At 52.1% G+C, this 23361-nt stretch overlaps 1 protein-coding gene across 3 annotated transcripts in view; it reads right to left on the minus strand.

Moving 5' to 3' along the window:
* Positions 1–23361, minus strand: part of Caln1 (calneuron 1) — a 165670-nt gene that overhangs the window by 80326 nt on the left and 61983 nt on the right. For all 3 annotated transcript variants that reach the window (XR_007208331.1, XM_048329369.1, XM_048329356.1), the window contains exon 3: positions 14535–14678. Coding sequence is in view for 2 of the 3 variants with exons in the window: in XM_048329369.1 (XP_048185326.1) it covers positions 14535–14678 (144 nt within the window). In the remaining variant the exon portion in view is untranslated. The remainder of the gene's footprint in view (positions 1–14534; positions 14679–23361) is intronic.

Consider the following 23361-nt stretch of genomic DNA (forward strand, 5'->3'; position numbering starts at 1 on the left):
GGCCTCTAGTCCATTACCAGGGCCAGCACTGGAGAGGACTGTGCCTGGCTGGGACCGTGCCCTGGGCAGAGGCTGAGCTGCAAAGAGGTGGTCCTGCAGCGATTCGCAAAGAGACTATGAAGGAGGGTGAAGTCTAAAAGCTGGAAAGAGAGACAGGAGAGCAGGATGCCCAGTGGGGAGACAGGGGCACAATATGCACACAGCGGGGAGACAGGTGGGCAGGCTGCACAGTGAGGAGACAGGTGAGCGGTGTGCCCACAGTGGGGAGACAGGTGAGCGGTGTGCACACAGTCGGGAGACAGGTGAACAGTGTGCACACAGTGGGGAGACAGGTGAGCAGTGTGCACACAGTGGGGAGACAGGTGAGCAGTGTGCACACACTGGGGAGACAGGTGAGCGGTGTGCACACAGTCGGGAGACAGGTGAGCAGTGTGCACACAGTGGGGAGACAGGGAGCAGGCTACACAGTGGGGAGACAGGCAAGCAGGCTGCACAGTGGGGAGATGACAGGTGAGCAAGCCACACAGTAGGGAGACAGCCGAGCAAGCCGTGTAGTGGGGAGGTCCAGGAAGCTGCCTGGAGACAGTGGCCACCCTCTCCTGGCACTGGATCTGGGATCTGGAGGAGCTGAGGAGTGGAGCCAGCCCAGAGGGGAGGGACTTGTCCTCATGTGCTCGAGCCAGGGCATGAGCATGGAGCTGGGCTGGACAGAGAGGACCAGGGCAGGACATAGGCGGTGAGCTGCGTGTGATGTAGGTGTGAGACACTCAGCTCTATGAGGATGTGCGGAGACCTTGCAGGGGTCTAAATGCGCTCGCCCTGTCATGTCCTGCTGGGCTTCTGCTCTGCAGCTCTGCCACCCATGGCCTGCCACGTCCTGTACGACTCTGTCATCATCACCACCCCGTCAAAGCAAAAGAGGCACCCCAGGGTGGCCATGGGTCCATCTGCCAGAACCCTGGAAGCCTGTTCCTGTCTGAGGGGTTTCACCCGGCAGCAGCCTGCAAAGCCTTCCGAAGGCTGTGAGCTCAGGATGCAGGCATCAAGGTCGTGTTTCACCTGTCTTGGGTCCCCTTCCCAGTAAGGTACCTATGGAACTAGCAGAAGATGAAAGCTCCCGGCAGTGTCCAGATGCAGGGGGGTAAATGGTTACACCCTGGGGAAGTTGATGAAACCAGAGCGTAGCCTGCATACACCCCACGTGCCTGCCCCGGCAACAGCAGGGAACACATGAGCTTAGAGATGGGTGACCTGCAACAGCTGGATGCCAGGATGCCAGGCCCAGCTGTGTGAGCTCCAGGCAAGGGGGTCTGACACCTGCTCCCTCCCAGGCCCCTCTCCTGTGTCCTGGTCTCTGTTTGCACCTTGCCTGGCAGGCACAGTCCAGCTGACCTGTGGCAGACATCCCGGCAGCTGCCAACCCTGTGCTGGCCTGGGTAGGGCATCCAGCCCCTTCTGTGACTTCTCTACACAGGGGAGACTGAGGCATCCCATGTTACATAGGCTGAGCATGTCCATTTCACACGGTGCCCCTGAGGGGACCCCAGGCTCCCTCACTGCATGTGGAGGATGGGGAAGCTGTGGGAGGACCCGTTCCGTGTTCCCCGTTCCCTGCCCTCCATCCCCCGTTCCCTGCTCCCCATCCCCCGTCCTCCATCCTCCATCCCCTGTCCCTCGTCCCCTGTCCTCCATCCTCCATCCCCTATCCCCTATCCCCCGTCCTCCATCCCCTGTCCTCTATCCAGCATCCTTGAGCACTCACTGCATATAGCAAAAACTGCTCCCAGACACCTGGCTCACAACTGGAACCTTCTAAGAACCTGCATGGGAGGAGAAGATGGCCTAGGATCCCCACGCTTGCTTGGGCCACCGTCTCTAGGTTAACAGGAGATTGGGGACAGATCCAAAAGAGAAAAGAAACCTCGCTGAGTTTGTAGGAAACAGTGCATCCCAAAAATTCCCACCAGAGCCAAAGGGGCTTGGGAGACACCAGTTTGGTGCTGGTGAGCTAGAGGCCACACCAAGGCACGCATGAGAGCTGATGAGAGCAGGGACATGGGTGACTCAGGGGCGGAGGTGGGGGGGGGGCAGGACCAGGGCTCCCACAAGAGGCCCACAAAGGTAGCAATTTCCCACTCCTGTCCACAAATGTTTCTCCAAATCCACTGTGTGGCAGCCACCGTGCTGGGCCCTGGAGCCCTGAGGGAAACTGAGCCGAGAGGATGGACATGCAAGGCCTTGAGTGTGTGTGTGTCTACTACAGAGGAGGGCACTGCTGCAGGGCACAGCAGAGTAGATGGGGGTGGACCCCATCTCCAAAGGGAGCCTGGCACCAGGGTGCTCACAGCACCCAGAACACAAGCAGGCGCTCTGCCCATCTTGTCACACATCTGTTCCAGTGCACATGCGTATGTGTGCTGTGAGGACCATGGGAGGGGGGGCATGATGCAGAGTCTGCAGGCAGGAAAGAAGAAGGGCAGGGGTCAGGAAGGAAGGGCAGGAAGGCAGGAAGGAAGGGCAAGGAGTAGGAAGGAAAGGCGGGGGCAGGAAGACAGGGTAGGAAGGCAAGGCAGAAAGGTAGGAAGGAAGGTCAGGGAGGAGGAAGGAAGGGCGGGGGGGCAGGAAGGAAGGGTGGGGGGCAGGAAGAGACCACTGGGGCCCAGATGTGCTGCTGTCTGAACACTTGGAACATTTTTCATATACACATCTCCTTATTCACCTCCTCTGGTGTCATTTCTCATCACAGCTGGGCGCCAATGGCTCATGTCTGTTCCCAGAGACTCACAAGGCTGAGATCTGAGGCGGCCCTGGCAGACTAATCTGAGAGGTTTTTATCTCCAATTAACCAGCAAAAAGCTGGAAGTGGAGCTCAAGAGGTAGAATGCTCAAGGACAGTGCCCAGGCTCTGAGTTCAAGACCTAGCACCAGCCAAAAAGAAAAAGAAAAAAGAGGAGGATTTCCTTGGGAAAAAAAAAAAACAAACCAACAACTCTATAACACATAAATGAATGATAAATCTAATCCTGAAAGATCCAATTAAAATCGCAATCATGAAAAGCTATGAATCACAAAATGTAAAAACTATGATTAATTAAGGTTTTATATAACTGAAAGCTAAAACATTTTTAATTTTTTGTGAAAGTAGTAGCCTTGCTTTTTTCCAAAAAAAAAAGAGGTAATTTATCAATTTAAGACAAATGTAATTTTCCAAAACGACCAGAAAAGCTCTCAAATTAAGGGGAGAAAAAATATCATGTGAATTGTTCCTGCTGTTGAGCAGCCTGTTACCTTCATGATTCCCGGAGGAGGAGGGCAAGGGGCCAGTGTGACAAATCCCAAAACACACAAGAAAACAGCTGGCGCACCTCACCGGCACAGAAGACAAATCAGATTTCAAATGAACAACAGGAGCAGCTTCCAGAGACCAAGACCATTCCAGGGCTGGAGCCCAACTTAATATTACAACAGCCAATTCACACAATGAAGCAAACCAACACTGACTGGTGCATCGCTGGACTCTTATATAAGATGGGGACTGCTCTCCCCAGACCAACAGAAGAGGGGAGAGGCGGGGAGCTCCTGCCATTCCTGTTCCTCCTCACTCTGCCTCCCCCAAACCCCCTCTGGGGAGCACACAGTGGGACAGGCCAGGGAAGAGGGGAGCGGGCCAAGCTTGTGCCGGGTGTAAAGGCGTGCCCTGCCCAGCCCTGCCACTCCATCATCTCAGATTGTAACCACAAAGTGACTGATTGACAAATAGTGATTAATCAGAGGAGGAAAAGTGATCTGTATTGAAAAAAAAAAACAACACTCTGATTTCATCACACATAAAGGGACAAAACAAAGAATAAAACTGGCAATTATATTTAGGACCCCATGTGAAAAGATCTACACAACTTCAACCCTTGTCAGAGGCACCATCCAAGGACGCAGAAAACAGTCCTATTTGGAGAGATCTCAGTTCTTCCCCAATTAATTTGTTTGGTATGGTTCTAATAAACACCCTGTGGAATCTTTTTGGAGGTTTCTTAAGATTTGGAAGAATAAGCAAGGGGAGAAAAAAAAACTCTTTAAAAATAATTAGGGGCCAGGCTCAAACCTGTAATCATAGCTACCCAGGGGGCTGAGATCTGAGGATTGTGGTTCAAAGAAGCCAGAAGTGGCACTGTGGCTCAAGTGGTAGAGGACTAGCCTTGAGCAAAAGGAGATCAAATCTTTAGAAAAATACTTAAGCACAGTGATGGTAGATCTAACATTAAACTGTATTAGGAAGCTCCAAGGATGTCCAAATACAGATAATAAAAAGAAAAGGCAGGGTGGGCTAGAGCAAGCCTCAGTGCCAAGTGGTGCCGGTAGTAGAGATCTACGGTTAGAAGAATATATAGGTTGCCAGAAGACTCTTCTAAGCCTAGAAATCAATAGAAATGTTCAGAGAAAGTAAAAATGCATAGACTTCATGATGCACTCTGCATCATAAAAAAAAGTGTGAAGGAGTAGACCAGGCATGGAGGCTCAGTCTGTAATCCTAGCAACTTGGGAGACAGAGATGAGAATTACACAGTTCAACGCCAGCTCCAGCTTAAATGTCCACAAGCCTCCATCTCAATCACCGTGGTAGACACAGCAGTTCACGCCTGCCACCCCATGCTACAACGGGAAGCACAACAGTCCAGGACAGCCAGGCACTAAACAATTCCCTACTGTAAAATTCACCTATGTGCCTGCCTGCCTAGCGAGCACAAAGCCCTGAGTCCAAGCCCCAGTACCACAAGAAATGTTAAAGACTAAATTAAACCTTCAGCCCTCAATGAGGAAAGACTAGGCCAAGAATTTGGCACTGGGATAATGTTCCTCAACTACCGAGGACCTGACTGAAAGATGGATGCCGAGACTAGAAAACAAACTCACAAAGGAAAACACAACTATGACGCAAGGAAAAGGTCCAGTTCGGGCAATATGAAATGCATGTGGCTTGTGGCAACCTCTATCTTTCCCCTCCATTTTCTCCTGCACCAATAAATTTGGAAATTAACATCTCATTTTCACTCTACATTCAGCTGAGCACCTTCCTCCAGCTACCACAGCACCGGGGCAGTGTTGGCCCTGTGAGGGGGACAGGCCTAGTCCTCCGCCAGCCACATCTCCCCCATCCTCTGAGTTCAGACACCTGCAAGTCTGTGGCCTGGGACGTGTAAGGAATTAAACAAGAAGTGATTCCTCTCCGCAAGCCTTCAACATCCACAGAAGCAATTTCTGAGGCAAGAATCTAGCAGGGTAAACGAGCTCTGGGAAGACCATGGACCATAGCCCGTCACATCGCTCAGGAGAACCGTGACACGGCTGCCAGCCTTGCGACAGGCGACAACGGACACCGTGCAGACACGATCCGGATCATTCCATCCACACCAGAACTCTGTGGCACTTGGCTCACCAGGGCCACCCCCGCCCCACCCATGAGAACTCCACAGCCGCTCACTGTCTGTGTCTGACCCCAGCCACCAGAAGATCTGGGGACAGAGCGGATTCCATGAGGTGTGGGGCTGCAGCAAGCTGGGATCATTTGGGGATGCCCTGGGTGTCTTTGCAAGGTAGTGTGCACACGCTGGGGTGGTTTTCGCAAGGCCGTGTGCACACGCTGGGTATTTTCACAAGCCCATGTGCACACGTTGGACAGAGGACCCAGGTTGACAGACTTCAAAAAAACTGTAACTTCTGAAGGGACCTCTGAGAAAGTAACTTCACAAAATCCGCCATGGAAGTGTGACTTGGGCCGATGGCCAGTGGCTCACACCTGGAATCCCAGCCACTCAGGAGGCTGAGATCTGATTACCACACCTCCAAAGACAGCCCGGGCAAGAAAGTCTGTGAGACTCTTCTCTCCTATAAACTACCAAAAAGCCAGAAGTGGATCTGTGACTAGAGTGGCAGAGCCCCAGCCTGGTGCGAAGAAACTAGGAGACAGTGCTAAGGCCCTGGGTTCAAAGCCCAGGGCCGGTGCGCGTGCACGCGCACACACACACACACACACACACATACACACACGTGCCTTCGCTCTCTGTGGACTCTGGGAGACATTCTGACATTCTGTGTTGAAATCATGAGTTGAAAATAAACAACTCCCCAAATGTCTGGCTTTGGGGGCTGGCTGTCAGCAGGGAGAGGGGGTGTGCTGACAAGTTTCCCTTCCACTGAAGACTCAGGCCTTTGATTTGGACAGAAAGCTGGATGCTAATGCTTCTTGGCTTGTGAATATCCAATTTCACCTATATTTTTAAACTCAAACTTTAGAAAAGGATTAAGCAGTTCAAAGACATTTCAGGAAACACACAAGTCCCAAATTTATTTCTTTCAAACAATCTCTTTGAACACATAGACTTCCTGATGAATGGGCATGACAGAGCCCCTGTGAGGGGCTGGGTCTGACCTGTGGTCTCAACTCTATCTCTGTGTCTCTGGTTCTAGGCCTGGCACTCCTAGCCCAGGTTCTTGTGAACGTGAGCCACCCCTTAGCAGCCCTGCCTGGGGCGGGACACACCTGCACCATGCAGGGAATAGAAGCAAGGTGGACATTGCATCCACACTCCCTGAAGAAGGCTGACAAGCCGAACCACACCCCGTCATCTTTGTGGCTCTCACTGTGGCCTAAGCTTCCTGGAAGGAAAAGGCCTTCCAGAGCTGTGAGCTATGCGAGCCTCTTTCCGTCTATGTGCTACTCGTCTCGGGTGCTTTGTTGCAGTCTGTGAAGCTGACTAATGCAGAGCCCCAAGAAACTGGGAAGTATCGAGGAGAGGTGGGAGGGTGGGGTGTCTGTGACAGCCCCACCGGCCCTATTTGCGGACTCCTGGGTTTGCCTGCAATCTGCTCACACAGGAGCCTGTGCATCACACAGGCAGGGCATGGGGAAGCTGGACAGACAGCCGTGGCGTGCCCAGAGCCGGCAGAGGACACTGCCAGGGCCCCCACTTCCCAGGGGCAATGAAAGTAAATACGCAGTAGCTCAGGAGCCCCAGTCAGGATAAACATATAGAAATACATGCGCAGCCAGACAGCAGGAGAAGAGAGACAAAGAAAGATGTCCAGATGGAGAAAAAGATTCTTTGGCCAGCACAGAACCAAGAACGTCAGCAGACCTCTCACCCTGAGGTATGGAGGATGGATGGGAGCAGAGCCACGGCGTCCTGGTGCCAAGGTGCCCCCAGCCCCAAGCCTGACATACAGAGCAACGTCAAAGAAAGACATTTTGCCGACGCAGAACACAGAGCCTCAGTGCTCGGAAAGCCTTTTTAAAGCCAGGCGTGGGGGCACATGCTGTCATCTCAGCACTCCGAGGCAGAGGCAGAAGGTTCTGGAGCTCAAAGCCAGCCTGAGCCACATGGTGAGTTCTCATCTAGAAAAGACTAGGTGGTAGCCAGGTGCTCAGTGTTCACATGTGAAAGCAGGGCCAGGTGAGCGGAGAGGAGGGGAAGACCAGGAGAGGTGGGGGTGGGGGGAGGATGGAAGGAGGGGGGGACCCATAGGGCCTCAGGGGCCTCACAACACAGACTGAATTCAAACCCCTTTGTACAATGAAACATTTCTGAATAACCAGAAAATAAATTATTAAGAATGTTCAGAGAGCGAGAGAGAGAGAGAGGATACTAGAAAAAATTAGAACCATCAGGGATGGTGAATGCGTTTGGGTCAAGTGAGCTGTTCTTCCTCCATTTCTTTCCCCTTATTTACAGTATATTGGATGGTCGGAAATAAAAGCTGTACCACTGACTGTGGGGGTTTTCAGTGTGGCCGGATATAGTATTTACACTGCTAGCAGGAATGACAAGAGAAATGGACTGAGTCCCATGGTAACACAAAACCCATCGCAGACAAAGGACATCCTGAACAGCCCTATAAAGATGCGTCCGTCATAATTAACAACACTCCAAGAAATAAATCTTGCAACACAGATGGCATCACCCGAACATCATTGAAGATGATGCCGATTCTACACCGTTCCTCCTAGAACATGGGAAGAGGAAGAAAGACTTCTCTGGTTAGAGCTAATGCCTCTCTGATACCCAACCCAAAGACTGAAGAAAAAGCAACATATTAGAGCCCAGGATTTCTCATGAATCTAGACACAAAGGCAAAACATGGGAAGGCTTCTTTCTTCTCTTTTTGCTTTGTTACTTTTTCTATTTTGCTTTTTATTTTGTAATATCTTTAAGTAGCTGTGTGACTTTAAGTAGTTTCCATTCAGCATGTCAATTTCTGAGTACAATGCGTCTCGATTGCTGCCACCCCTTCCATTAGTTTTTTTTTTTTTAAAGCTAATTCAAGGTCTCATAGGTTGAATGCGTCTCCCTATATACATGAGCCCCATGGGTAAACATTTATAGAGCCACATACTCCAAAAATACCAACCACACTGCATGTGGTTTTCACATGTTCGGTTAAGCCCGGGGCGGTAGTGCAGCTTGGTGGGAGGCAGCAGTGGAAGGATCACTACTGGAGGCTGGAGGCCTAGGCAAAAGCATGAGCCCTTCTCTGAGAAGAGAGCTGTGGAGTGCCACCAACAGGGATGAGGCCCTGAGTTCAAATCCACCTCCTTCCTTGAGAATAGCAATGAAAACAACAACAACAACAAAAAATCCCACACCTTAAGGTTTCTAAAGAAATGAAATCTAGGGTCTCTCCTCTGCACTGCATGGGGGGCAGGGGGCTTTCAAAATGGCTCCCAAGGCAGTGCAGGGGAGGGTGGGGTCTCCCAGGCAAGCTTCCCCACCTGAGAAGGAGCAGGGTGCATGGCCTAGGAGCTGCCCCCAGGGACGGGGATGCTGCCGGGCTGCCAGGGGAATGCTAGCTCTGGGGACCTGCGGGGCTGATCTCTGGAGGTGGGGTGGCCCTGACTGAGCAGGCCCCCTGACATCAGGCCTGTGGAAGGAAGCACAGTTTCCTGCAGGAGAGGACGTGGGAGCTAAGCCTGCTCTACGAATTCTGTAGCCCTGGGGTGGGACTGAGCCTTCAGGAGACCTCGGCCTCCAGGGGCAGCTCAAGTCTGCGTGCTTGAGGAAGGAAAGGCTTGGGGGAGCCGGCTTCCTACAGCCCATGCTACGTGTGCTCTGGGGGCCTCTGGGGGGGTCCTGAGAGCAAGGGAGGCTGGAGGAGCCCCCAAATCAGCACAGCTCACACAGCACAGCCGGAGGAGAGCCACTCCCCACATGATGTAAAACCTCGGCCTAGGAGGGGCCACTCAGAGGCCTTGGTGGTGGGAGGTGGGAAGCCACCATGGCTAGCCACAGAAGGGAGGGGAAGGGAGAGGAAGGAAGGGGAGAGACTGGTTCATCCCTCACCTGGGCACCAAGGCCCCCTCCAGGCTGACACATCAGCTGGGAGACCTTCGGCCGCACTAGGAAGCACAAAGTGGCCCGAGGTCTCACCTCAAAAGGCAGAGCCACAGCAGTGCTGGCACCTGAACAAAGCCTAGGTGTCAGTGCGGGGCCACATGGTCCACTCCATGTGCTGCCCCCTTCTCCCCCCCATGGCCAGAACAAAGGCACCGACACTGTCCTTCCCAGGCTGCTGGAAGCCCTGCAAAGCTCAGGCCCACAGCACTGCTGCCGTGTCTGCATCTGGTGAGAGACGCTCACCAGATGCTAGGGACAAGTGGAGCACACAGCGCCCACACCCCTGTCCTGTGTCACTGCCCAGCCCCTGTTCCCTGCCTCCCCCCAGATAAAACCCCTAGGGATGTGTGTGTGTGTATGTGCACTTGTGCCCTCCTGCAGGCATGTATGTGTCATGTGCACACATGTGTGCGTGTGCCAGCAGTGCACACAAATAAGCCTGGGTCCAAGGGGACAGATGACAGGGACAAAAAGGTGCCCACCGTTCAGCTGACGCCCACCGTTCAGCTGACCCCCACTATGCGGTCTTGGCTCGAGGACCCACAGGCAGGAAGACAAAGCCACAGTTTTGCAGATGCTGCAGCAAAATGCTCTCTGCCACCTGCTCAGTGCCTGGCCTTTGTTTCTCCAAGAATCTTGGAGAACGCAGGGTTCCTGTGCCCAAGTCTTCCTTCCCTGTCCAGCCTGGCAGAGCAGCAGGCGGCTTCCAGAATGTTTCCACAGGGAACCTGTGCAGGTGGCCCGGGTCCCTCTGGAAGGGGCTGTTACCATGACAACCCCAGCCCCTGCACACCTGTGCAAATGAGAGAGGTGTCTACCAGTCACCTGCCTGTGGTGCTCCCACAGTCCTACTGTTCTGTCTCCCCAAGGTCTGGAGGGTGTGGCGGTGGGGGGAGGAGGAGGAACACATCTGAGGACATTGTGGCCCAGTGTTTGTCTGCAGAACTTTCCAGGAAGAACAGTGTGTGTGGTGTGTGTGTATGTTTATGGTGCGTGCATGTGTGTCTGCACATGCGTGTGATGTCTGTCTCAAGTCCTATTCTCTGTAGCTGCCCTGAGAAGAAAACAGATTGAAAACATGCCACACAGAAAAAAGACTGCACTCTAGATGTCAAAGGAAAATGAGAATGAGTGTCCCCCCCCCCATTACTCGCAATGAGCCCTTTAGCTTTGGCCTGAGGGGAGTCCCAGCATCCCAGCATCCTAGCTATGGAACGGCTGAGTCTGCATTCTCTTCCCTTAGTTCCTAATTAAAAAGAAAGAAAGCCCATAGCCACACAAAAACGGAGATGGCAGCTTAGCCAGGGTGGCAAAATTCAGAGCCCAGCGTCATGCCGGCTTTGCCAGAGAGAGACTATATCCTCCCAGGACACCAGCGCCTCGCACCCAGAGCCCCAGCCCACTGGGAGGCTAAGAACGAGAAGATGGTGGTTTGAGGTCAGCTGGGGAGGAAAGTTCACAAGACCCCTTCTCAGCCCATGGCAGGATGGTGACATGGGCTTGTCACCTGACGCTACTCGGGGAGCTGAGGTCAGGAGGCTCCGTCCCAGCTGTTGGGATTATAGGAGTGTGCCACCACAGCCAACCTCCATAGCCCAACAAGCGCAGACCTTTAAAAAAAACAACAAACAAAAAACCCTAACTCAAGAATTTTCCTATCCTACCAAGTTGTTGGTTAGCATCCAGGGGAGAGTTTTCTCAGATTTATAACTAAAATTAATGGTTGGGGCAGACTTCTTGAAAAATACAACAACTATGAAATTTTGGGAAATGTTAGCCCGAACAAATCTTATATATTAACTAAAAACAAATAGCAGAAAATTAGTTGAGAATGTCTGGGTGCAACGCTGAAAACAGTCAAAGACACAGGCAAAACAAATGCTTCCAATCTGGCCATAAAATTGGAAATATCTTTAAAATTGAGAATAATGAAAGTCATAAAACAGGTAAGGGAGCGTGTGCTAAAATAGCAAAGGGAAAGGTGGTGTGCTGTCCTCAGGGCTCCGTGGAAAGGGGAGCCGCGGGGCCACCACCCTGGCTAGGCACAGCCCCACTCGCCCACAACGAGACAGTGCAAGTCTAGCATTGCCAACCCCTCCAATACTTTAAGACAAGGGTAAAGTCGAGCTTTTTAAGGTGATAGTTCCTGCTTTCTAAATGCTTTATAAAATGGCCTAGGGGAAAATCAAACATAACCATGACCTGCATTTGGCTAGCCAGTTGCAAGCTCCAACTTACTTCAGCATGAACCAGATTCACAACTTCTTATCTTTCCAGAAAAATCTCCATATCGTGTAGAGAGGCAAATGCATAAAACATGAGTATTCTTTGGGGAAAATTGCCCTATTTATCTTTCTTATCCTGTTTATCTGGGCACTAACACTTCCATCCTTAATTACATATGCTGTCTTTGTTAATTTAGTGCTTCTCTATTTTTTTTTTTAAGAACTGGTACCTGGGTCTATTCCAAGGTTTAGGGGGTTAGTTTTCAAATTTTCAAGGTGGGGTGGTACGAATCTTATCCCAATTGTGGCTGTTGTTTGTTTCTGGCTTGCTGTGTTGGTGAGAGTAGTTCTGTAGTTCTGCTCATGCACCATCTACACACACGTACACACACGACAGAGGGCCAACTGGCTGCAGGCCAGGTGAGAAACCAAGACCCCTCTGCTCCCTCCATCATGCCCACAAGCTGTAAGGTGAGCTGCTGTTCTGTGTGGCTGGAGTCCCCAATGCAGGAGACTACAGCTCTGTATAACATCAGGGCCCACATACCCAGAGTTGCCTAATGAAAACCTCCTGTGCTGACCCGGCACACACACAGCCTCGCTCAGGCTAATTCCAGCCAGGCCTTGGGCTGAAGGCAAAAGGGACCCCAGAAAGAGAAGGCTGTGGGGGCCAGAATCACTCCTAATCATGGACAGATGAGTGGATGGAGAAATAGAAGGAGGAAAGAGGAGGAGGGAGAAGGAGGGAGGAAGGGAGGGAGGAGGAGGGATGGATGGGTGAGAAAAGGAAAGAAGTAGGGAGGGAGGGATAGATAGATGGATAGATAGAAGGAGAAGGGAGGGAAAAGGGAATAGGACAAAAAAGGTAGGGAAGGGGAGATTTATGGATAGATGATGGGTGGATGGATGGTGGATGATGGGTGGATGGATGGATGATGGGTGGATGGATGGATGATGGGTGGGTGGATGATGATAGATGACAGATAGTGGATGATGGGTGGTAAATGGCTGTTGGATAGAAAGATGATGGTTGAATGGTGGATCAAAAGATGGTGGATAGGTGTTTGATGGGTGGTGAATGGATGATGGATGGATAGGTGGGTAGATAGGTGGATACCCTGTGGTCATTTCTCTTGCTGCCCCTGGTGACTGGAGGCATAGTCTTCTTACACTAAAAAGTCCTAAGCCTTTTCCAAAATACTTTTTTTTCCCCTTTTTGCATCATCTCCATAAAAGTGTCCACACAAGTCGAGATTCAGTGCGGTAGAAATACCTCGGTGGAGGCCTGTGTTGCAGAAGTGAGAAAGGAAGGGTATAACTCGAGCTTAACCTTTTGAACAGAACAGTTCCAAAGGCCCCACTAAGAGTGGGATCCTGAAAAACACTCACCAAGCTTGGCACCTGGGGCTCACACTTGTAATCCCAGCTCCATGGCACCGGGGGCTCACACCTATAATCCCAGCTACGTGGCACCAGGGACTCATGCCTATAATCCCAGCTCTGTGACACTGGGGGCTCATGCCTGTAATCCCAGCTACATGGCAGTCTGAGGTTGGAAGGACAGCAATTCAAGGCCAGAAGAGAGAAAAGCTTTCAAGACATCCCAACTATTTGCTGGGTGCAGTGGTGCACACCTGTCATTCTGAGCTCAAGAGCTGATTCTAACGAGAGCCAAGTCTGCTCTTGCCTGCAGAGACATGTGGTTGTCTGTGTCGGGAGGACAGTCTGGGCTGCAGTGCCCGCCCTGTCCTGACTGGAGCACAGATCTGCACCATGACAGCTGGCACATCGGCTAGGCCTTCATCACCACACAGCCGCCGGGGCACTGTCCTCCAGATGAACCCAGAGTCAATGGGAAAGCCAGGCTCCTGCCATGCACTGGTCAGGGAGCTTCACACAGGTCAGTGTGCCACATGCCCCTTTCCACACCACAGCCCAGTCTCATCCCCCAAAGAGACATGCTGGACCTGCCCTCTGGTTCCCAACGCCGTCCACACATCCTGCTCCTCTCACGCCAAACCCTGCTATCCTCTTGGACTCTGAGCAGCTAAGCTGCTTGCAGGACAGGAGGAGCTGTGTTTACTAGAGGAAAGCCCCATGCTGGGCCGTTAGCCAAGGCGGGATTGACATGCCAAGAGGTGCACATCTGGTTTGGGATAAATCTAAAGACTCCTAGAGTAAGACCCAGGTGCAGTGGCTCACACCTGTAATCCTAGCTTCTCAGAAGGCTGAGCTCTAAGGAACACAGTTTGAAGCCAGCCCCAGCAGGAAAGCCTGTGAGGCTCTAATTTCCAATTAACTACCAATAAACCAAAAGTAGCATGGTGACTCAAGTAGTAGAATGCCAGAAAAAGCTGAGTGAGGGTGCAAGGTGGTCCTGAGTTCAATCCCAGTATTTGCACATACCACGCAGCACATGCACACAAAAGAACTTCAGAGCAAGAAGGAACTTAAAAAATTTCCTAAGGAATCTAAGCATAATGGGACATGCCTGTAACCCCAGCCACTCAGGAGGTAGAGGTAGAATGATCACCATCTGAGGACAACCCAGGCACAGAAGCAAGACCCACTGGAAAACTGAATTATAAGTGAAAGGACTGAGTTACCACTCAAGGAGCAGAGGGCTTGCCGGGCAAGCCCAGGGCCCGAGCTCAACCCCAAGTAGGTACCATAAAGTAAAGAAGGCAATAAAGGGGAGGGGAAGGAAGGGAAGGGGGCAGGTGGGAGCCAACAGCTCCACAGCCCAGCCAGCAACTTGGTTACCCCATTCCTCTAACAGTTCTAAAATCCCCACCATAGGCTGGAATGTGTGCACTCTTCTGGAAAACTCCACTCCAGATTTCCATCCCACCAAGGCCAACCAAGGCAGGAGCAGAGCCCCATCTCCCCACCTCCCCACCCCCTGCCACCTGCTGCCCCGTCTCACCGTCCATGTCCAGGCGCTGCATGATGATGGCCAGCTCCACCTCACTCGGCATGTACCCCAGTGAGCGCATGGCCATGCCCAGCTCCTGCTTGGAGATGAAGCCGTTCCCATCTCGGTCTAGAACGCGGAAGGCCTCCCGAATTTCTGGAAGGAAACACAGAGAGTCCTGCGGTCACACCATTGCATTCACACCCAGAAACGCTCGGCAATGGCCTAGAGATGGCCACACACAAACAGAGGCATCTTCAAAGCCTTCCGCCAGGCCAGAGGGCCCAATCAAGGATAAACGTAAGGACGGAAAGTGGGGAAGGGAGGAGAGGAGATGGAGCAGGGGAGGAGAGGGGAGGGAAGGAGAGGGGAGGGAAGGGGAGGGGGAGGGGGATTTGACAGGGGCCCAACAGCCTGGTTTCTTCCAGAGCAGAAGTGGTCTAGGCTGGGAGGCCCCCCTGCAGCGTGTACAGCTCCTGTGCTCCCAGTTCCATGTAGAGCTTTCCTGACCTCGGTGGGTCCTGATGCTTCTCTTTCTCCTCTGATTGACAGCTGTTTGGGAATGTGAGTGACCTCAGGTCAGAGAGAGCGTCAGAACGCTGGCTGTACCTTGGGCCCCCAAGTCCAGCAGAGACCCCAGTCTGTTACAGCACCACGAGGGTCAGCTGCTGTGTGTCTCCCCCCCTCCCCAACACACAGTCCCTTCCTCCAGGCTCCACCAGGTTCAGTGTCCCCTGTTCCACCACATGGTGCTCACCAGACCCCACACGGGGAGGTGTGGGGCAGTGGAAGCCATGGCTGGAGGGGAGGTCCCCTGACATTCCACAGCTTTGCCTGCCCCCACCCCATGCAGGCCCCATGCGTGTGGTAGCTGCCAGGGCCCCAGGCCTAGTATAGCATAGCACTCCATGTCACGGGATGAAAACACAACCTACCAGGCAGCACCAGGAAACCTCCCTGCACTCCTCCCAGGAGCCACAAGGCCCCGCCCATCCACTCCCTGACTCTAAGTCCTGAGTTACTCCAGCCACGTGGCCCCTCCCATCCACTCACTGCCTCTAAGTCCTAAGGTTGCTCCAACAACTTGCTCTGTACAGGATATCAGGACCTAAAGACCCAGAGGCCCACCTCTGTCAGGACCACAGGTCTAGTCCTCATGGTTAGATCAGAGCCGGCATCCTCGGGGGGCCTAGGCTGGGGCATCCCTTCTTGCCTGGGACAGCTTCTGATGGCTGCCTCATTCCTTGATTGGGGCTCCACCACTCCAATCTCTGCCTTCCCTCTTATACTTGCAACCTCCTTCCCATCCTTCCTGTGGGAGCTTTGGAGACCACAGTGAGCCCAGGGGAAAGGCCCTTACCTTGAGAGCCTCCAATGCAGCCTCAAAGCCATCTTTCCAAGGTAACGCTCACACACTCCAGGGACCCAGACTCTTGTCTTCTGCCTTGATTGGTTTCCCCCCAAGATTATTCCCCTCTCCCTCCCACCTGGACAGCTTCCTGCCCTGGAAGAACAGATCAAGGACACCAGTTCCACACAAGTGTCCTTGCTCCCCACAGCCCAGTCACCACCCCAGGAGTGGCCCTAATGTCTGCAAATGTGGCGGCTGGCTTGGGGTCCACCATGAGCTCCTTTGACTCTCCGTCTCCGCCACAGCACAGGAAGGCACCCAATGGGTGAGAGGCCTGGCCGCACCGAGTCCCACATCAACAGTGATGTATGGTCAGGGCTCTCGGCACACCAAACCTGAATGTGTGGGCAGTGGGCAGATGTGGACCAAAGCCGCAGGCGCATGTGCTCCTGTGGGCCAGGGCACCAGGCTCCTGCCAGCCGTGATCACTGGATCCTTCTGCAGCCAGAGAGCCAGAGATGTCCATGTGCTGGTGTGTGAGAAGGACCTGAGCTGACCACTGGCTCCCCATGGCCTGAGCTGACCACTGGGTCCTTCCACTGCCTGAGCTGACTGCCCAGGTCCCTCCAACCTTCCAGCCCCACTCCACCTCTCACCCAGTGGTAGACACCAGAGGTCTTTAAGTGGAGGGGAGGAGGCCTATGTCCTCCCCACTGTTCACCTGCTGCCTGGCCGGCCCCTTCCTCCACTATCACTGGAGTAGAACAAATGGCAGCCTTCGCCTGTGGGGACATTTGTCTGCATTTTAGGCTTTGACCAGCCATGAGTCTGGAAAGCGGCCTATGTCTTCCTACCCAGTACCAGTGCCCTGAGAAAGCTGGAATCCACTGCCTGGCTCGAGGCCTTGGCACTGTGGGCACTGGACCCATTACCCCAGCCCCACACAGCCCAGCCAGGACCCCACTGTGGAGGACCACAGGATGCAGAGCGGGCTCCCTACGAATACTGCAGGCCTGTGCCTTCCTGTGTGGCCCAGCCCATGGGAGGGGACCCCAGCCTCACCCTCCCCATGAGTAAGGTTTGATCTCGTTCTAATATCTACATGTTTGCTTCAGGACTGGGACAGATGCTGCCAAAGGAGAAGATGCCAGATCGCAGCAGTGCCACAGCTGGGGTCTCTCTGTCCTCACTGTGGGCACCCCAGGGAGCCCACAGGGCTCACCAGGGGGAGCAGGTAAGAAGTCAACACGCCCTGAGTTTGCATAGAATGTTGGTGCCTGGCTTCCAGGAGAGGGCGAGACAGAGACAGAAACAGAGACTGTCTGTGTGTCTGTCTGCAGAAGCAGACACTAACTTCATTTTCTTTCAGACCAGCAGACAAGGAAGAAAACCAAGCCACCGGACTAGGAAGGCATGCTGAGAGATCGTGACGGAGGCCATATCTTTCTAGGACCAGGGGACCCCAGCACACTGCAGGCTTAGGAAGAGGAAAGGGGCTTGCAGCCCGAGAAATGTAAGCTGCTTCTCATTTTACTCCTAACAGTGGCACAGGGTGTGACACTCTGCTTATAAAACCAGCAGGGTGGGGCAGGCAGGCCCTCCCTCCCACTGTAGCCCAAGAGGGGCATTCTTCCTCTGTGAAGAGGGGGCGCAGATCCAGTCTTCAGAAACAAGCTGCTGATGCCATGTGCTTATCCTGCCTTTTCCAAAGTCCCTTGTGCTTCAGTACTCTTGGTTTTTTGTTCAAGTGCACTTTTCAGTCTCATGCAACACGTGACACCTTTCTCAGGCATGACAGATTCTTTTCCCACACATCGGCTGAAGTTCAGACGCCAGCCCAAGTCAATATCAGTTGACTGACTAATAATCTAGCTTTGAAGCAGCAGCGGAAACGTACAGTACAATTTGAAACTTAAAATTAGTACTGAGGGGGCTGGGCACAGGAGCATATTCCTGTCATCCCACCCAGCTGCTTGGAAGGCAGAGGTAGGAGGATGGGGCATGGACGGCAGCCTGGACAAAACCCCGAGGCCACATCTAGAAGATAAAGCAAAAAGGGCCTGGGGCCTTGCTCAAGCAAAAGAGTGTGAGGCCCTGAGTTGCGTCACCGCCATTACCTTAAGGGAAAAATCAGTCCTGAATAACAGTAACTTTTAGTAACTCAATCCCTGCGAGATACAGAATCCATTTATCCTCCACTGAGGATACAAAATCTATTAATTCTCCACTGAAGATACAAAACCCATTTATTCTCCACTGAAGTGTATCCATAGGAATAATGCGAGTTTTATTCTTATTTTAAATACGCAATGGGTCTGTTAATGCAAAAGATGGGTTCTGTTGATAAAGATCACGGAGAAGCGACAAAACTGGAGAGATGACGTTCAGTAAAGTTCAGCAAAGCAATGATTAAAACCTAGCACAGAAAGTGTCAGACACCCCAGAGGTCTTTATTGAGAGGGGACAACACGGCTCAGGTGGGACTAGGGGTGGCAAAGCTGGAGAAGCCCCCACCTCTTCTAAATGGCCAATGAAGACACCTGGGATGGAGGAACCAGCGCACAGCACAGTGACAGGACAGCATGCTGGGACCAGCCAGCCCTCGGCTTCTACCAGGATAGCCAGGAATTCGTGGAGCACCTGTGTGTCCACCTCCCGCCACTTGACTGCACAGTGTGGGTGGGTGGCTGTCTAGTTCTGTGCACACGGCACGTGTGGATAGCCCTACGTGGCACAGACTTTGGCCCACAAGGTCTGGAGTACTCATACTCTGGCCTTCGGAAGTTGAAGCTTGTGGCACTTGATGCTGGGAATGTCGGGGGGGGGGGGGAGCTGCATACCTTTTTTTGCACACACATTTTTGGAGGACATCCAACTGATCTGAGTGGCTGGAGACCCCAGGTGAGAACTCAGGGTGGGGGGCACCTAGAGGGAGGGCTGTGGAAGGAGAAGCCAAGCCCAGGGCAGGATGGGGGGTGGGTGGGGAGAGGGAGGGCAGGGGGAGCGGGAGGGCATGCACAGTGCAGCCTCACAGAACATGCCCCATTCAGTGACCTGGCTTTTCTTGTGGGCACAGTTTCAAAAGAACTCATGAATGCCCCCTCAGGACCCCTGCTATATATGCCAACTCACTGTGCTCTGCCTGGCCTGCGCCTTGAGATCTGAGGTCCTCCGGATGGGTCCCCCAGAGACCCCAGGTCCCCGAGGATGGGGCCCCGGCCCCCAGGCGGGTACTGCATCTGTGCTTCTGTTTATCAGAAGTCTTCTTTCAGCAAAGGATTTTAGGAAGCTTAAGAAAGCTTAAAGGGCTGAAGATTTACTCAGAGGGAATAAAAGACTCTCTGGAGTCAAGGATTGCTGAAACATGCAGTGGGAAGCCCTAGGGTGGGGGTGGGGGTAAGACTTCAGAGAAAGGCTGAGAGTTAGAGTCAAAGTCAGGAGGGCTGGGGTGAGGACTAAGCTTGGGGTGAGGAGATGGAGCTGGGGGTGAGGGGGACAGGGCTGGGATGAGGAAAGACAGGGCTGGGGGTGAAGAGACAGAGCTGGGGGTCCAGTCCTTTGGGGGTTTGGTCCTTTGGCGATGGTGCACCCTGGAGGCAGGGGAGGGAGGCTGGAGGCAGGGGAGGGAGACCATGCACTGGAGGTAGGGAAGGTAAAGGCCCAGTGCTCATGACTGCTGAGTCAGGCTGGCTGCTTCCATGAGTCTGAGCTGCCACAGGACTCTTTTTTTTTAATTTATTTATTAATTGAACTCAATTTTTTTTGACAAGGTGTTGTGCAAAAGGGTACAGTTACATAGTAGGGCAGTGTGTACATTTCTTGTGATATCTTACGCCCTGTTTTTCTTTCCCTTCTCTAGGTCAGGTAGACATATATACAATACACAATGTACCAAGAACATATACAGTAGCCACGTGGCCAAGCCCAAGAAAATTCACCTAGGGCTTTAAATGTAATGTCGATATTAGACAATATGTTGACAGTAGTCTTATATGAACGTACATACATAACTTTTGAGCTATTGTATTCCACTGAGAGGTCGATTTTTGACTTTTATATGTTGAGTAGTTGTTTGGTTTTAGTTTGCCACAGGACTCTTGATCCTGGCCTTTGCATCATCTCGGGGCCAAAGTCATATCTTTAGTTGAAAAATAAAGCCCAAGTCTTTACCAAGCTGCTCTTCTGAAGAAATAACATTCCAAAAACACACCAAGGAATGACATTGTTAGGTCCACCTGGGAAAATGCCCTTTTGTTCTCCCTCCGTGCATGTGGCTCCCTCCCTAGAAGTCCCACCGTCTGTTGCCCAGGTAATTGGTGCACCTGGGGGCAGTGGGAAGTCCTCCAGGCCCTGAGGTCACTTCCTCTTCCTCTGAGGTCATGTCCTCACCTGCCCTGTCATGCCTCCTTCTGACTGTGAGCAGTTCCCAGGCTCTGAGGTCATGTCTGCATTGTTGTGACCATGCCTCCTCTCACCCTCTCCCTATATAACCAGTCTCTATCATTAGCATGCTTCTATCTTGTGTGAGCCAGGACTTTGCTCTCCCCATAATAAACTCTTTTCTGCCTGAACCACGTGGTGGTCTCCTTTCCCCAAACTTTACATATGCTGTGAGACCCAGAAGGGGACAGAGTCAGGAGTCTTTGGACCCCTCATCCTCTCTCTCTCTCTCTCTCTCTCTCTCTCTCTCTCTCTCTCTCTCTCTCTCTCTCTCTCTCCCTCTCTCTCTCTCTCTCTCCAAGGGTCAATTTACCTCCTGGCCACCCTTCCTGGGACCCAAACTGCTGAAAGGCGAACAAACCCCACCTTAGACTTCTCCCGTTTACTTTACTGGTAGCTACGAATCCACCATGCCATTTCACCCCCTACACCTGGTGAGTGATGTCTGTCTACAGGTCCTCTGTTCCTCTGTCTGTCTTTTTTGATGTGGTACCACCAAGAAGGACCACCCCCCCCCCCATACACACACACCTTTTTGGCAAATCTTTTAGGGACACCTGAATTGAGAATTCAATTCTTAGACTTTGGGTGGATAGAGACACTTTCTACCCAGTGCCGCTGCACTCACCAGACTCCCCCCACCCCCACCACCACCTCGTGGTTCTTACTATGCCCTCTAGATGTCCTTCCATTCAAGGACTCTATTAAGCTCAAACCTCTTATTTTTATTGCCACAGTTTCAGCCAATGCAATGGTAAATGGCCAGAGGTTCTATACATCCAGGTGTTCTTTGCTCTACTTGCTCGTCCTTCTCTCTGTCTCCTGTCTCCCTCTGTCCATCTTCACCCCTGTGTAGCTGACACAGGCTGGGCATAGGCATAAGCTTCTCAGCCACCTCCTCCAGAAAAGTAACTCTTCTTGTCTTGTAGCAGATCAATCTCCTCTCTCTCTCTCCCTCTCTCCTTCCTTCTCCCCCCCCCCCACCAACTCTCTACTTATGCCCTTGAGAGTGAGATGCAGGCTGGGTCCCGGGGACCCCCTCTAGGTTCCTCTTGAAGGCTAGCCATTCTGGGCTTGGATTCTCTTAGGCAATCATCTCTCTCTACCTCTCTCTCTCTCTCAAGACACAGAGAGAGTACCCACACTCTGATGCTGTGTGCCCCTGCCTTTCTGCTTGTCTGTTTGTCTGCTGTCTACTTGTCTGCTTGCTTACTCACCCAATAAAGCTCCGGCAAGTTTCCTTACCATCATGGCTTGTCCAGAAATTCGCCATCTTGGCCACGTGGTGGGTTTCCATGCAACCCCCACCTTTCTAGCTAGTGTTCAAAGGTCAATCTGTATGCTAATGTGTCTCTTTACCAAAAGTGTTTTGAAGGTTTCCTAAGGTAACCAAGACTTAACTGGCTCCACAGACCAAAATTTAAAATGGGCAGTTTTAAACTCAAGCCACAAAGAAGTCATCAGATTTGTGTGGGAACCAATGTATCTTATGTCTGTTTCCCACGTGTGTAAGCCACCTTGGGTACAGAGCTGACAATGGTTTCAATCTTAATTAATATCCTCAGTTAAAAATTAACTAGATTAATCAGTTGCTGTTTCAGAACTCTCATCTTGACCACTACTGAGTTTTGTCATTATATCTTTTACCCTCTGCGGCATTTAGTCAGGCCCACAGAGCGATAATAATTCTCACAAGTATTTATTGGTCACACTTAACTTCTATTCTTAACAAGTTTCAGGTTAAGCCCTGCTTAGAAACTATTTCTATAGATCTTGTTGCTTCAGTTGGGAATAAAAAAGGTCTGATGGCAAACAAATAAACAAACAAAAAACTCACTTGATCTGTCATTCTGCCCCTCCAATGTGGGGCATGCCATCAGCCCATTGGGGCATGCCATCCCAGCAATGAGCAAAAATGCCAATGGGGACAAGCCATCCAAGCAACGAGCACCTAGACCCCAGGACAAAGCTAGTCCTGGAGATGAGGGATCATGGAGAGGAGTAAGAGGGGATGATGTCAGATCCTAAATGGATCACTCTGTGCCTGCCCTTTCAAAACTAACCAGAGCCGGGAAGTTAAAAGAAAAGAAGTTACTGAGCATGCCTACCCAATGTTCATACCTATCTTTCTTCTAAATGGACAGGAACTTATATAACGAGTCTTAGACTAAGGACAGTTTGCCTCTGCACCTTCCTGGGTCTTCCATCCAGACTTCTATAGTCCAGACATCTGTAGTCTCGTTACAGGAATGACCAAGGCCTCCCACTGGGCCCTTAACCACTACTGTCGAGCCCCAGCTTCTGACTGGTTATTCTCAACTAATCCACCACGCTCTCCCCTACCCAGTCACCAGATGTTAATCAGTCAGAAGTAGTTAGGGATATGATCCACCAACTCCAGAACCACCTGAAACACAGGAGTAAGGAACTAGCTAAGTCTTTCCTTTCTTCCCTGAACAGATGTCTGCTTTTCCTTTTGCTGTTTGTGTGCCCTCCAATCATGTTTTTTTTCTTTTCTGTGTAGCCCTTGCCTGGTAAGACTTTCAGGTTTCATCCAAGGACACATGTTGGGGATTCACCTTGGCCTTAAGGGGGGAAGGGCGATGAGAGCGCTCCCGAGATGCCGCCCTTCCCCCAGCCCTGGGGCAGTGTGGAAGTGAGCCACACCTATCTCCTTCTGGGTCTGGAACCAGAAGGGGTAGCTTTGAGACCATTCCCCCACCTTGCACCAGCGAGCACACAGGGCGGTACTATGGGAAGTGATGTTAGCCCATGAGGGAGGTCCTTGGGAACTGCTCTTGGATGGACAAGCTCGGCAGCCTATCGCCAGCTCATGCTCAATCCTCGTCATCACTACTATATTACTGTGAGCCCCTCCCGAATAAACCGGATTGCTCTCTGAAGCGTCTCCAAGATCTGTCTGCGCCTGGCTTCCTTGGTGGGTAAGGAGGGAGGAAAAGGGGATCTTGTTCAGCCACGTGCACCTTAGGCTAGCCCATGTCCCTCGCTCCACCTTGGCCACCTGCTGGTCGGGTGCCCAGGGGAGAG

This window comes from Perognathus longimembris, chromosome 1 (genome assembly GCF_023159225.1).
Source record: "Perognathus longimembris pacificus isolate PPM17 chromosome 1, ASM2315922v1, whole genome shotgun sequence".
NCBI lineage: Eukaryota > Metazoa > Chordata > Mammalia > Rodentia > Heteromyidae > Perognathus > Perognathus longimembris.